At 40.6% G+C, this 16,662-nt stretch overlaps 1 protein-coding gene across 1 annotated transcript in view; it reads left to right on the forward strand.

The window, feature by feature from the left end:
* The first annotated feature begins 4,450 nt into the window (after positions 1-4,450).
* The window catches only part of sptb (spectrin, beta, erythrocytic), a 40,585-nt gene continuing 28,373 nt past the window's right edge, over positions 4,451-16,662 (forward strand). The window contains 5 exon segments of the mRNA XM_054613255.1: positions 4,451-4,918; positions 4,921-5,014; positions 12,380-12,531; positions 12,668-12,841; positions 16,454-16,551. Of these exon segments, the coding sequence (XP_054469230.1) occupies positions 4,451-4,918; positions 4,921-5,014; positions 12,380-12,531; positions 12,668-12,841; positions 16,454-16,551 (986 nt within the window).

Genomic DNA, 16,662 nt, shown 5'->3' on the forward strand with positions numbered 1-16,662 from the left:
AAGTTGTATTTCCCGCCTCATTTCAAGTCAAGCGCTTATTCTCACAAACACTCGCCAACGTAAACGCACAAACACACACACACGCACGCACACACACTCGCAGTTCAAACGACGTGAGCTGCATCATTCAAAAGACGCTGCTTTCGTCATGTTCTGCAGTACAGAGGGGTTGCCCTCCCCCTGTGTGGCATGATAAGAGAGCTATGCTGCACTCAGATAGACAGCTATCTGAGCTGCTACCCTTCAACCCGCCATTCCACACAAAGAATACGCAGACACACTGCAGGGTGACAGTTGAGCAGAGCGACACGCACAAAATGGAGATTGCGAGGGGCCCAGGAGCTTGTGGGGCCAATTTAAAGAGCTATGATAGGCATGTAAAAATACAACTGCACCACATCTGAGATCACATAGATTTTTCAAATTGCCAAAATTACATTCTCAAGCCAGGTATAGATGCAGCCCCTCCCCAGTGGAGTTGATAAATTGAAACTTAACACCAAATTACAAACCAAATTGCAAAGAGATGGTGCTCCTTACAGAGAAAGCTGGACTCAAAAGACAGCATAATTTTCCCTACAGTGGGGCTGCAAATAGTTATTTTTTATTTGTAATTGTCTTACTATTGGTCTTTAAAACATTGAAAAACAGTAAAACAATTCTGATGTTCTTAACCAAGATAATTTCTTTCAACAGGCCAAAACAAAGCACATTCCATTTCTTAGCTGTAACCTTTTTCATGAATCAACTGAAATGTTGCACTAATCGTCGCAACTGTGCCATTCAGAAATATTAATTTGTGTCTTATATGGTCTTCCGATAAGAAAACAAACAACTTTATTAGAAATTCTTAAAAATACATGGACCCCTTTCTTCAGCAAAAAAACAGAACCAATGAATATGTAAATATTGTTTAAGTAGTCTCATTTGAACCCAGTTATTGATCATAATAACTCCTCTACTGGTTTCCTTTCCCCTCTCTTTCAGACTACTTCCAGAATTCAAAGTCTATCCTGTCATCTCGTCTCCTCCACTTACTTCCCCTTCACACCCAGACCACCTGAGGACGCCACCTGTCGTCCCCTCACCTGCTTGCCACGCTGGCTTCCGCCATGACTTCCACCACGGACTTTGACAATGCGGAGATCACGCAACAGTACAGCCGCATCAACACCCGCTTTGACCTCACTGACGAGGACATGGACAATGACAACAGCTCTGCCAGGCTGTTTGAGCGCTCGCGCATCAAGGCCCTCGCAGGTGAGTGCATGCATAGTAAACAGGCTGCATTCTCTCAGAGGCATTTGTGGGACACATTTTTGAGATGACAGTGTCTTTTTAAGAACGTGGGAAGGGCAGAAAGGTCGAGCTATAATGGGTATCTGTTTAACTATGGCAGGAATGAATGGGCATGAATGTGTCACTGACCTTCACTTAGATTCAGTCCAAAAAATGAAAGAAATCACTCTCCAGTTGACCCTTGATTTTACTCCAAAGCTCTCAGCTTGAGCTATGCAGGTGTTGTTGTTGTTGTTGTTGTTGTTGTTGTTGTTGTTGTTGGTGTTGTGTGTGTGTGTGTGTGTGTGTGTGTGTGTGTGTGTGTGTGTGTGTGTGTGTGTGTGTGTGTGTGTGTGTGTGTGTGTGTGTGTACATGTTACTCGTGGTGTCACACACACCCACAGCAGCTGAGGCCTGACACCGCTCCACACCCTCTGCATTTAACTGGGATCGCTTGCACATTCCCATAATGCCCAGCGTCTGACCGATCTGGACAGCTGCCCTGCCTGTCTGCCTCCCATAGCACAGATCTCTGGCATTTCAGGCTGGGCTGGTGAGCCGCTACTCCACCTGTGGAGCGGCTGTTTGTGGTTTTAAAATAGCAGTGTTTCTGTGGTGGACGGAAGTGTAACAGAAACGGGGAGTTGAGGGTCAAACCATGATCACTTCCGTAAATCAAGAGAGGTCAGCCACAAGGTGGTAAAACATGAATTTGGCTCTGTTGAGACGGCACTGAAATGTTTTACACTAGTGCGGATACGATGCCCGAATTTCTCCAAAACATGATTTTTTTATACTTTCATTTATATAATATGAACTTGTTTTTCTACAAACCCCTTTAACCAGCCTGGTATTGTTTTCACCTTGTGAGTCTCAGTGTTTGTCATCATGGCAAAATGTGTTGCTGGAGACACCTTCTAGCGGGAATGATGACAGAACGGTTTTGAATATTTTTGCAGGTGTTTATATCTCTGTCTCAGGACAGATTTTGTCATTGTGATTAGGTTTAAATCTTCACAAAACAGGTCTGGTGATAATCTATATATTTTTCATTGTTAACAAATCACATGAAAAGACTAAAACAAGAAACAAAAAAAATATACTTCTAACAGTTATTACTTGTGTAGCCAAAACCTGTTGGAGTGCCATATAGCTCCTGATTAGATTTAGGCAACAAACATACTTGCTCAGGGTTAGGAAAAGATCATGGTTTTTGTCAAAATAAACCCTTTCTGCAGAAAGCCCTGAAGGCAAACTTCTCCTTTGGCCAATCCTGCTGCCTTAAATACTCACCAGAAAACAAACACTTTTTTACTCCTGTTTGAGCAAGATTTGCTAAAAAACTATAGTGCCTAGCTGTTCTCAGAAATAACTGAGCATTAAAAAAAAAACAGTCCTGGTTGTTTTGGGGATTCCTGTGGTTACTACTCTGTCAGAAATGCTGTCCGAAAGAGAGGAAGAGAAACTTTGGATGATAGCATCCCCAAACAAACTGTATTACTAAACCTATGATCATATGTTGTCTTCCACATACATGTAATCTGCACATGCACTATAGCTATAGTCCTCCACATCATGAACTTTTTCCTGTGAATCCCTTGTGGTTTGGTATCTCTTCAGTCATAATGAAGACTCTAATATAGGGCATTGTGTCAGTTCAGGCACTGCTGTTGCTGATTGGCTACATCTGCTTCATTCATGCCTCATAATCATTGGCTCATACATCAGTTGCTTTGTGACTAGCACCATCCAGACTTTCTCCTGATATGCTTTATGTATTGTTGCCTTTGCTAAGAATTATTATCACTTGCCACTCAAGCCAGAAGGGGCCACAAGTGGGACACAATGGGGGGGAAACAGTTGTGGTTCTGGCTGTCAGCTGACAGCTAATAAAACTACAAACACTGCTGACTGCTTCGCCGCCACACAGATGCTGCTCTGTGGCCAGAGACACAATTATTGTGTACTTTTTTTATTGGGCTTCAACCTCACTGATACACTTGTAGTCTAGGGGGATAACCAATTGTGGGTTGTATTCATTCAATCAAACTTTATAGCACTGGCCGTTGCAGTGACACCTGGCAGAGATCTGCACTCTATTAAGTGCACCTTCTATTATTTCTTGTATTCAGGGGGGCAGTAGTTCAGAGATTTGCACATTGATGTATAAGTATTTGACTGAAATCGAGAAGCAGTTTCAGACTGCAAGTACACTGAATGTCTATTCCTGAAAAAGTGCTGGGGTTTGATATAATGAAAGTTAAGGATTACTAGTTTAAAAACTGATTTGAACATTTGACACCAGCTTTCAGTACTTGATGCTACACACAAATATCTATCTATAAAGACACATAACAAGGTATTTAGGTTTGATATCCGGCTTAACATCTGGGTGGCATAAAATATTAAGTTATGTCCAGACCGTTTATTGGGCAGTGCTCTTATCACTTCTCATGCTGTCTCTTTCTGTCTCTTTAAGTGATGAAGGCTTCTGTGTGGGTGTTGGTGATATTGTGTTAGAGTGCTGCTGCACCGATGTTTCTGTAATGCAATCAGTGTTTCCTGTTAGAAAGAAATAGAGAGAGAGACACAGAGAGAGAGTGGTAAAAGAGAGAGGAAAGTCAAGAGAGTGGCAGGAGATGAGATAGAATCTGCTGATTTACAGCTTGTGAACTCAGAAACATGCACCCAGCGTGTCTTCACAGCACATACATAACATATTGAGTATCCATCCATTTGCACTCCTCCTTACATAAACCTAAAAAAGGACATGTTCCTCTGAGATAGATTGTTGGATAATTGGCACAGGAAATACACATTCATTGATGTCACGACTGAGTGGGAGTGCTGTGTAGAGGGAGGGACACTTGTGAGCACGTGGACGTATTGAAACATATTGTATGCATGGATGGGGCTAAAGAAAACCACTCTGAAGTGAACCGAAGGCTGCCAGAGAGTGGAGGCACAGCATCATCACGGCAGCAGTGAGGAGAGAGTGAGAAAGAAAGAAGAGGAGGGAGGGAGGGAGGGAGGGAGCAGGAGTGAACACGAGTGAACACGAGAGAGATCTGGAAAGGAGGACAGAGAGCCAAGAGACAGAGAAGAGGAGGGACGTGGAGTGCCAAGCTCCTCCGCTGGCTCGTGGCTGTGTTGTTGTTGTTTGGGGGTCAAGATGAGCAGCCCATGTCTGCTGCGCGCTGCCCCTATCAGCCAACCCCGGCTCCGGGAGGTCAAGATCAGCCTGAAGGCCAGCAGCAGGGAGACCACAGCCATCCGGAGCAGCGGCGGAGGGACCAAGGAGGCTGCCAGCCGGCCCTATGCCCCAGCAGAGAAGGAGGCCCCTGTTCGGGTCGGCATGAGCATCAGCCGGAGCCGGAGCACCCCGCCGGTCCACCGGACCCAGAGAACCGAAAGCAGGAAGACAGCGAGGGGGAGTAGCAGCAGCAGCAGGAAGCAGCAGGAGCTTGAACCCCAGCCAGAGAGGAACGGCACTATCCTGCACATCCCGGTCGCCGTGACACCCGTGGGACTCTCCCCCTTCTCTTCATCCTCCTCCTCGTCCTCCTCGTGCACCCCAAGACGTCAGCGGCCCTCTCACCCTCAACCTCCCCCACCCTCCTCTCCTCCTCCTCTTCCTCCTCAGCTAAAAGTATGAAGCGGGCGCGCTGGCTGAGTTACAGCACCTCCAACATCTGTTTCAACTCCATCCTGGATGGACGCTTCAGGCAGCTGCAAGGTAGAGGGTGCCGGTGTGGAAGAGCTGTGTGTGTGTGTGTGTGTGTGTGTGTGTGTGTGTGTGTGTGTGTGTGTGTGTGTGTGTGTGTGTGTGTGTGTGTGTGTGTGTGTGTGTGTGTGTGTGTGTGTGTGTGTGTGTGTGTGTGTGTGTGTGTGTGTGTGTGTGTGTGTGTGTGTGTGTGTGTGTGTGTTTGTGCATCTGTGTTGTGTTTCCACCCTGCCCTGCCTCACTGATCGGACGGAGAGAGATAACACTTTTCCAATCATGCCCCTCCCTTCACCAACTTGTGTTTGTGTTTAGGCCAGGACGGGATCACAGGGAGCTCGAGCTGTGATGTGAGCAAGTGTTAGTTTCTCATCCTGTTGTGAGAATTGGAAAAAAGGTAGCAGCAAAATAGAGTCTGAGCTTCCGAAGCGGTGTCCCTTTTTATTAAATGTATAGGGTAGTAATTTATTTATTTCCAGGAAGCCGTGGCTCTGCCCCAATTGTTCACTGACTTTGCTTTGAATAATTCATATGCAAACTCCTAAAAAGGCTGTGATGTTTTCCCCTTCCAAAGGTAGTGTTATGCACTCTTAGGTGCTCCTTTCTCTTTAATATAACAAACATATTCATCATTTTAGTTGTCACCTGTACTCCATATGGCCCTTACCCTTCACAAACTGTTCCAAAGAACAAAGCCTAAGAGTATTTTCATCCTAACCTCCTTTTTTTATTACGTGAATGATTGCGTTGGCGGTGTTAAAAAGAATCAATTTCTCTGGCGGTTTAACTTCTTCCCGAGTATGTTATTAAGGTTTTAAGAGAGAGGTTTGCCGTCACTGTGGATTTTCTGTTAGCTTGCACTATGCTATCCAACTCCCTGATGACAGGAGTGCATTAGTGAGAGGAAGAAAATGGAGTAGACGATGCAGGAACAGAGAGGGAAACATGCTTTTTTTATTCTGCCTCTGCTAGATTTCAAGTATAGACTGATTCTGAAGACTGCAGACTCAACTGATACGTGAAGCGGTAAACTTCTGAAGCTCTCCCAAATTGGAGTGGTTGTTTGGAGCCAAGTGTATTGATCCACCAATTGCATGTCATGGAATTTTCTTTACTTTTTCTTTACCCCTTATTAGGGAGATCCGGTCAACACTGCAGCAGAATGAAGTTGGACAGAACAACAATAACAGAAAATCACAACTAATAAATAGAGAAAGAGAGGAAACACAGTCTGTGCTTTGCATTTATTGATTTCAACCATTCATCCATTTTCTTATGTCTTTATTGGAATTTGACACACTCATTGGTGATGAGTATTTCTGCTGCCCTGGTTGCAGAAAAGTGTATTTTCCATCCTCTCTAGTTGTTTTTTGTGACATGTTGACCTTTAACCTTTTGGCTTACCTCCTCCGAGTCTGAAGAGATCTTCCCCTGTTTACTGTTTAAAAATACAATCTCCATGAGTTTGACCCTCAAATTATTGTGAACATTTGTTCTTTAAGCCGTTGTCAAGTTTTGCAGTTCAGCACTCATTTTGCATCTTTTTAAAAAAGAGTACTTTAACATTGCACCCCTTTAAGACTGTTGGACTCATGATGGACAGTTATCAAAAATCGATGCAGCAGAACCAGAGATATGTTGTTTTTTCCCACGCATTATTCCCAAAAACTTCACGCCTTAATTTCCCATAATTCAACTCTACCGTTGACAGTGTGTTATGCTAGTAGCAGCTTATGTAGCCTTGATGACGCTAGCTTCAAGCAGAGATGAGGAGCAGACTTCAGAGGCCTGGTAAACTCACTTTTTCTAACCACACACCAACAGTTTTTTTTTTTATGTTAGAATTTTAACTTTAGCCCCAACTGACTCAAGTGACATCATTTAAGGCTGTTTATCAGATCTCACTCAGCTCCCTCTGAAGATACAAAAGGCTTTATGCAACTTTTTTCACATTTGCAAAAGTACTCTCCAACACCTGTCAACAGGCTTTCATGGAGCTTCACTATAATCCTTACTAGTCAAAATACTGGTATGTTTTGATGGCCTCTAATGTGCATTGATCTGATGTTTAGCTGTTGCAGAATGTGAGTCCATTTTGCAAAAGCTCCAGCAATTCATCTTGTCTTGAGGAAGCGTGTAAACAGAGCCGACAGAGGAGATGTTTCATCTAAACTCTGAGACAGGCTTGTTAATAGAGACATTGCGTCATGGCTGCAGGACAGGTGGCTCTGGCAGTGCCATGACTCAGGTAGCATGTATCAGGGTGCTGCTGGATCTACTGGGCAACATCCAGTATGAGCTGACTGTGGGAAAAGACGGCTCAGGCAGCATACAGGGAAAATCCATCAGCATGAATAAATCATTGGGTTTTTTACTGGAGTCAAGCTAAGATGAAGGATTACACAGTAAAAGCATGTGAAACAGAGGAATGTTTAGTAAGGCTGGCACTGATATGCAGAGAGAAGAAGTCGGAAGAGGAAAGCAGCAAAACAGAGTCAGGAAAGTTGTGAAATGTAAAAGACTGCTTTAAAAATATTTAATTCATGTGAAAAGGCTGTTTGACAATGGTAGTACAACCAAACATTAAACATACAGTGAAGTTGTGGTCAACCCTTCGTATGAACCATTACAGCTACTTTCCTATTTATGAACTGCATCTAAAAATGCAATGTGTAAAAAAGCCAGGCATCTGTTTCAGTTCTTACGTAACTGAAGCGAAAACCATACAATAAGTTATAAAACATTTCATCTTTCATTTACATTTAACTTAATTTAAATACTAAATAAGTAGAAAAAGTAAATATGTGTTATTGGGCTTGAACACTCAAATAAGCTCAGGCATGTTATCTCTCAATTGGAATTTAGCCTTTCAGGATATTCTGCTAATAAAATCCTGCTCGATATTGAATCTTGTATGACTCATTGTTTGCATATTATTTCGATTTTTTTGCCCAATTCTAACATACTTCAACTTGAATTACGAGGTTAAACAGAACTTATTCTTCAGACTTAACGCTGACGGCTTTGTTCAGCAGCGAGTGAACACACGGAGCTGATGTCACATTGAGCTTGTTGAACTGCTCATCTGGAGACGGCTCGGCGGGATGCATGCAGGCAGCAGTCCTCCTTCCTCCCCCCTCTCTGCTGTCCCATGCTTTCCTAAAAGGCCGGGAGCATCGATGTGCACTCTGGCTCCTCTCAAGGTCTCGTGATGTGAGACGATACGGGACAATCATGTGCACGTGGCTGGGGTGTATTTTAATTGTCCTCCACTCTCTGCACTGAGAAATCCTCTTGAAGCGGCACTCTAAATAGTTCAGAAAGCATCATGCACACAGAGCTGTGTCTTGTTGATTTTTTTGTCCTTGCTGACAGATTATGATGTGACACTTTGTGCCTAATTAACATTGACACTCCAGTGGGAGCTTTGGGTTATTTGCATGTTTTTAATTGCCATTACTTTTTCATGGCGTGGTAATCCGTGACGACGTAGCGGTGCGTGCCGTTGTTCTGCTGAGGGGAGCAGAAAAAGCATGATTTATTTATTGTATTCTGCTGCACCATGTGTTTAAACATACAATAACTCCTGGTTTCTTCTCTTTGATGAGGCTAAGAATGGAGCTGGAGCTTTTTTTGGTGCTTACTGGGTCATTTTTAGAAACTGCAGGTAACATATCCTGCTCTATTTTCCTGGTTGGGTCTCTGCAGATTAAACCTGAAAGAATGCATCTCCCCTCATTCTCTCCATTACTTTCTTGCTGATCCATATTGCCTTCCGTTGCCTGGCCACTTTTTCTCTTCCTATTCTTCTTCACCTTTGCTCCAGTCTCTCCTCCTTCCTCACTCTATTGTCTCCTTCTTAACCTTCTAATCCAATATCTTTAACTCCTCTTTCCTCCCTTTCCTCCCTCTTCCTCCTATGTTCCTCCTCTTTAGCCTGTTCCTTGCTTGTTCTCCACAGCCTCTGGGCCTGAATCATTTATAACACAAAACATTAAGGATGCAGCCCTTTGCACTCCGTAGTTTGAAGTCATATTTGGGTTCAGGAATAAAGAGGGCAAACTGTAGCAGGCAGACCAAGGGGAAGTCACGTGGTGCAAGACAGGACGACCGAGGGGAAAATGTCTCATCACCAGTGGTTGACCTGATAAATGTTAAGGCGCAGTGAGTCTTTATGTATACAGTGTGTGTGTGTGTGTGTGTGTGTGTGTGTGTGTGTGTGTGTGTGTGTGTGTGTGTGTGTGTGTGTGTGTGTGTGTGTGTGTGTGTGTGTGTGTGTGTGTGTGTGTGTGTGTGTGTGTGTTGTGAGTGAGTGTGTTTGTGCCAGCTCGTCCTTCTGTCCTCCAGATTATTCAAGAAAACTTTACTAAGAGCTTCAATCAAAAACTACTTATCCTCATCTAATGATTATTGCCAAGAAAAGATCAATTATTCTGGTTTACAAAATGTCACCAAGTTTCTAGAGCCAAAGGTGATATATTTCAATGTCCTGTTGGTTCTGATAAACAAAAAAACAAAAAAAACTTTTTTAATTACTTAAAATGACCAATATATTATTACGACTTTTGTCGACTAGTTTTCTGTCAATGTATCCAGAGTCAAAAAAATGAAAAATAACTGCTTTAATGAAAGTACAGCCAATTATTACTTACTATATAGTTATCAGATGTGTGAGGAAGTTTTCTGGGTTGATTTATGATTGATTCAAATACTATCTTTATAAGTGTGATATAGTCATTTATTGGCATTAACTCATGATTATTTGATCATGGTTTGTTCAAAACTCTGATGTCTAAATGATTCTCAGTTAATTTGAAATAAAACTGCAAACTAGCTTTGGATGCCCTATATACATTATATCTGATGCATTTCTTTTTCCCATGTAATATTGTTTATATGCGATGATCTGGTTAAATAAACTAATTGATAAATAACGGATTAACCAAGTAATAAAACATATTACTTGTTTTAACAGTTTAAATACTTTAATTATACATCATCGGGCATCAATTTAAGAATTGTATATGTATTATATAATGCATATATTATCATATCTTCCTTTTTGATACATTAATCATATGTTAATTATAGCTTTGTTTATAATGTGACATTTAGTTTAATGATATTGCCAAGCCATGGTATCACCTGTAAATGAAACATATCGACTTATAGGTACGGCAATGAGAATCTTCCAAAGCCTTTGTTTAATATGTTTGAACAAAGCCCTGCAGAAATATTTTAAAAGATCATATTATGTGCGCACAACATTGTAGACCTAGATCAATAATTAACTGGGCTTTTACAAGCTTATTGCAGATAGATCTCGCTGTTGATGCATATGGAGGTGGATGGGTAAAAATAAATTACAGTTGAAAAATGCCAAAACTATGTTTAAGGATAGTTTAGAAACAGTGCTGTTTTAATCATGCAGCAGGACATTAATATGCATACTAAATACAGATACAACCCCCCGATCACAAGCACACACCCACTCACACCACCCCCGTTCCCATTCACATTAAGCGTGTCCACAAACAAAGTAAACAGTGTATAGTACATTGGGTCATGCTGACATATGGTCCCTTGAAAATTGGTTTTATTTTTGCTTCTGAGTAGGAGGCACATCTGCCGAGCACTGAGATATAATTTCTAAGTGTGAGCCCGGCAAGATGTGTCACCATGTGGGCTGAAATCATCCTTCCAAAAAGTCTGACGCTCGTACTTTCTGCTTCTCTCCGACTGTCATTCCTGAGATTTCAGGCAAAATTGCAGTGGAGGAATTTCAGCATAAATACTGTACACCCATGTTTAACTATGCAGAGACCTTGTTTGTGTTAACTTTTTATGCATGTGAGGTTATTATGCAGCATTCTACTATGCAAGGAGAATGAGGAGACTTAAATCATTCAAGTAAAGCTTTTCCTCAGGGAGTATCTGTTTCTTGAAGACATGTATCACAGTTGCAGCAGGTCTGCCTACAAAAATACTGAACTCATCTTAGTATCCAAGTCAAGCATTTCAGACCGATGAGGACTCCGTCTTCTTCGATAATCGAGCAAAAGGTCATACTTTCAGCGTTTTAACAGCATTTTATTGACTGATAAATTGCTCTTTTTCCAATAGAAGAGATTCAATTAACAAATATACAGCAGGGATAACGTGACCAGATCTTTTAAAGTGACCTCATTTGTTTTTTACTTATCCCAATTTTACACATGTTTAACAGTGAATTTAAGTTATGGATATTGATGGATTACTGCATAGGCACTCCATGCACGGGCCTAGGGCAGGGCGACAATACAGTTTTATAATTGATCTTCTGTCAATTGACTCATATGGTGACACAATTATATATATTGATATCTTGATACACAATCACATTGTCTTAATTGGCAATAACAACATACTTACTCAAATTTATCGGATCAAACTCAGTTAAATCAAACAACTGTCTTGATCCAATTACTCTGTAATGTAATGTTATGTGTGCAGACATGTAAACATAGTCTTTTTATAGCTGGAAATATTTATGTATATTTTTCTTTAAAATTACGCATTTAAGGTCTTTATAAAAATGTGAAAATATTCACTACTTTTCATTTATCAGGTATTTAACTGATACAGGAGTATGCACAAATAGGCTTGTTTAGACAAGCATGCTGAGACTACAGTTCGGTGAAGAAAGAACAGCAGAATAGTTCTGCTTTAAGAAAAAAAACATGTTTTATATAATGTTCTGTAGTATTTTGTATGCTATCTGTGTAGAGGAGTGTCAGTGTGGATCTGCTGCTTCAGAAAGCTTCTTATCATCTCCAGCGTGAACTAAATACTTATGTTAAGCTGCAGTTTCTGAACCAACAGCATCATCTCAGAGGTCTGGTTTGTCTTCTCAATGTCAGCCTGGGGGTCTTGCTCCTGTGTTTGAGTGGTTGAGGGCCTAATAGGGGGCCCTTGTATCATTCCATGGTTATGTAAATCATATTTCTTGGAGGCAGAGCTGGTGTAAAGTTAGAAATACTATTACTGAGTGAGTTGGATTAAATGAGAAGAGCCACAGAGGAATTTTTGTATTCTATGTTTTTGCTGCCGCCAAAGCTCACTGGCTAATAAATAGATAACTGGGTGTATAATCAGGCTGTATTTTCTCAGTAAGTGGCAAGAGTGCACAGCTTAACTCTGCACTGAGGATTAATTTAACCAGTCAGATTGCTCTGTTTCCAGAGTAAATTCAACTCCGGGTCCACCATCTATCTGAAGAGCCCTTGAGCAGGACAGTTAATCCCTACCAGCTCCAGTGGTGCTGTTCCGTAGATGTGAAGCTATTTCATTATTCATGGAGCTCATGTTCTTTTCTTTAACTTTTTCTTTTGCTCCCTTCAGATGAGCGTGAGGCGGTTCAGAAGAAGACCTTCACTAAATGGGTCAACTCGATCTTGTCCCGGGTCGGCTGTCGCATCTCTGACCTCTACCTGGACCTGCGGGATGGACGCATGCTCATTAAACTGCTGGAGGTGCTGTCCGGCGAACGACTTGTAAGAAGCTCCAGTCTTACATTTTTATATTTTTCGCTCTTTTTTTAACTCTTTGTACCATCTATCTCTCTCATGTGGTCACTCTTGCTTTTATAATTTTCCATTTCTATGTTTTATTTCTTATTTCTGTCTATAGCCAAAACCCACTAGAGGCCGAATGCGTATCCACTGTTTGGAGAATGTGGACAAGGCTCTGCAGTTCCTCAAAGAGCAGAGGGTCCACCTGGAGAACATGGGCTCCCACGACATCGTTGATGGCAACCATCGCCTCATCCTCGGCCTCATCTGGACCATCATCCTTCGCTTCCAGGTAAGCTAACATTTCGCTTTATTTCCTTATTTTTGCTGATTTGAATCGCTCAAAGCCTTAAGATGTTAAAACATAAAACTTGTGTAATGATGTAGGCTTTTAACCGCTAAATATTCAATGCATTTACTGCATTGATTTTTTACGCTGTGGTTAAAATAAAACACCAATTTTTTATCACTTGCACCAATGCAACCATTATACCAAAAATGTACAGACGATACCACAGATTGCAGATTTAATTTTGATCGTGTAACCTATTATTTCTCTCTCTCTATTATGATTCTGTCACAGGCAAAAGGCAGGCAAAATGTTAAAGTTTGAAATATATATAGTCACCACTCTTTCAGTTATGTCCCTCATCACTTATTATTGATTCCCAGAGAATAAACTAATGTGTTACTGCAGTAAAAGAAAAAGGTTAAAGAGGTGGGAAACAGATAAAGCTATTTAAAAATCATACAACAAATTTATAATTATAATAATAATTAAGCCTTTATTAGTCCCACAATGGGGAAATTCAGTTCTCTGCATTTGACCCATCCCGGAGGAGCAGTGGGCTGCAATGAAGCGCCCGGGGAGCAATTTTGGGGTTAGGTGTCTCGCTCAAGGACACCTCGGCATGTTGCCTGTGGAGGGGTTCGAACCACCGACCTTGTGGTTGCAGGTCAAGCGCTCTACCTCATGTGCCACAGATTTTATAAAGAAAAATACTCAGCTGTGCAAATATATATGCGCAGAAGCATAAAAAGTCCAGTAATTCAAATCTACAAGCCTTATTGAGGTAGCAACTGTCTAAAATATTAAGAGCAAAATTAATTAATTAATTATACTACAGTATTATACAGGATATATGTATATACATATATATATATATATATATATATATATATACACAAAATTCGCAGTTCAATGTGACACAGTGTTCGGTACAGCAACAAAAAGAGAAATGCCAGAGAAATTTCTTTGATTTTAAAAAATATTTTTATTTATTAAAACTAACATCATAAAGTATGTTATTTTGAGCGATGATGTATTTATTTATGTGCAGGAAGCTGCAGCAGCTCCTGTTTTGCCTTCAACACATGGGCTTCAGTGAGAGAAAGTCACAATCTCTCTGATTTATTTTCTGATCCTCCTAGGAGGCAATAGATGCTTTACTGCCATTGCTTTCTGAGAGGACACACCAATGACAGGGCCAAAGCATCCTATCTGTGGCCCTATAGTCCAGCAGCTCCACCAGCATTAACCATATACCTGGCAGTGTCAGCATTCACAGGAATAGTAATATTAGCTCGCTCCAACTTCCACTACTATCTTGGTTCAAATCCTCTCTGGTGCGACTCTGAAGGGGGCGTGTCTGCAGACCATGGCTCGTCATCTCCCGTTCAGTGGGGAGGTAATGTGCAGTTACAGTCAGGTAGATCTGTATAGCCCTTGATGTCTGTTATCAGAGCAACAGCGGGTGCTTCTGTTATTCGATTCTGTATTTGGGCTTTTGTTTTTCCTGCACAAAAACAGGAATGACGGTCTGGAGGAGCAGTGTCATGGGGCTCAATAACATTACGCATGCTCGTAAAGACTTCCCTGCACCAATCTCCGTGGTGGTTGCTTTACCCCCTGCTTGGATCAGTGCGTGATAGCTGCATAAACGCTGCGGGGATAGTTTGAAGCTTGCTGCTGAGCTAGTTTAGCTCAAACGTGCCTCACCGGAGTAGAATGTTGTTCTTCCGTGGTGGGCGTGTCCGACAGCACGTCGCCTGTGACGTCATGTGGCTCCACCCCTAACATTGTATTTCACACAATTGAAGCTTTTATTTTATTTTACAAATGAAATAGTGTTATTAAAACGAATTATTAGGTTTGTAATGCGTGCCTAACCGAAAAGCCTCGTACTATAAATATAATATATGTAAATATAATATATGTATATTGTAAGTATATTGCTAAATGACTGTAATGTAATGTAATATATCCTTCCTCCTATATATTCCTTAAGATTGTCTCTGTATATTTCCTACAATTTTATTTCATCAAAGTTCATGAATTCCTGCTTGTGTAAAAAAAATGTCAACCAATGCCCAAATCAAAAAGTAGTGATATGGATCCTCATTTTGAAAAGGCTTACTAACAGTACTTACATAGAATTTCAAGCTAAGAATTTTATTTACACCTTTATTCAAAGTACATTAAGTGCAATAATATAAATGTTAATTTTAAACAAGCTACTCTATTTAACAAACTTATAAAAGCTTAATTTGGCTCAGTATTACATATATATATATATATATACATACAGTACCAGTCAAAAGTTTGGACACACCTTCTCATTCAACTACTTTGAAGAATCTAAAATATAAAACATATTCTGGTTTGTTGAGCATTTGTTTGTTTACAACATAATTCCATATGTGTTCCTTCATAGTTTGGATGTCTTCAATATTAATCTTTTCTTTTTTTTTTAAATAAAGAAAAGACATTGAATGAGAAGGTGTGTCCAAACTTTTGACTGGTACTGTATAAATGTCTATATATGTGTCTATATATATTTATGTCTTCATATTCAGATTGTCTCACATCAAAAAATGTCACCATTACCTTTCTTGTCCAAAAAGCACATGATATTAATGTTATTTAACATGTGTATCACAATCCTCATATAACACGAGGCAGTTCAAATATGACTGTGATAAATGTATTATGATCATGCTAATATAGACACTTATATACATTAAATCAGAGTATATTAGAGCTTGTTTTTATTTCCATTAGTGTACAACCTGCTGTGTTTGATAGACCAATATCCGATTAACTGATTAGTCTCATTTGGGTGTGTATGCATGCAGCACAGAAACAGTTTCAACTGGCAGCCTTGGGATGTTTTTGACTTTATTTTTCCTCGAATGAGATAGCTTCAGGTTCCTGAGCCATGGTTATCTGCTGTAAGAAGAAGCATCCAGAACATCAGAACATGTCTGTTTGACTGTTTTTTATCTTCCTGGAGGGGGCATATATTTATTTTTAATTTGACAGTTGCACCGTTATTTTTAGACACGTTAGTTCAAACAATATGGCCTCCTGCATTATTCAGGCTTATCAAACATAAAGAAAAGAGAAAGACAGGAGTTGACTTGGTCCTGTCTGTATCTTTTCATTCTTTAAAAGCGAGGAGAACCAAAGCTGGTTAAATTTAGCTCTCTCTCTTAGGACCTGTCTCTCAGATCACATCACTGCTCTAATTACGGGCCCACTGTGTGGGAAAAAAAGAACTTCAATAATTACCACCCAGCCTTCTATCAACTGGATCTTTGGTTTAGATTTGTGAGAATCCAGTCGGCTAATAACATTGATGATTTATCACTTGATAAGTTCTGTTCTACACAAATGAAAACATCCTCGTATGGCTGTTAGCTATAATAAATCATGTATTTCAAAGGGGTATTTGTGCCACTTTGCCAAAATGTTTTCCTGCTGCTGCATCCTATTAGTGACATGTTACCATCAGTTACGTTTTTGTTCTCCACTGTGAGTTGTTCCTGTTTGATTACAAACCTCACAGTCATTAGTTACGTTTCATTATTCATCATCCAGATGTGCTTGTTGTTTTTTAATCAGATCCAGGACATTATTGTGGAAACAGGCCAGGCGGACCAGAAGGAGACGCGCTCAGCCAAGGACGCTCTTCTTCTGTGGTGTCAGATGAAAACGGCAGGGTAAGTGGAAGTTGTGAACTTTAGCATCACCAAGCTGTTGTAAATATCCTTTGGGAATTAGTATGAGAATCAACTCCTGTGCACAGCTGTAAATCTTTTAGTTTAAGATTT

This window comes from Anoplopoma fimbria, chromosome 15 (genome assembly GCF_027596085.1).
Source record: "Anoplopoma fimbria isolate UVic2021 breed Golden Eagle Sablefish chromosome 15, Afim_UVic_2022, whole genome shotgun sequence".
Classification (NCBI taxonomy): Eukaryota; Metazoa; Chordata; class Actinopteri; order Perciformes; family Anoplopomatidae; genus Anoplopoma; species Anoplopoma fimbria.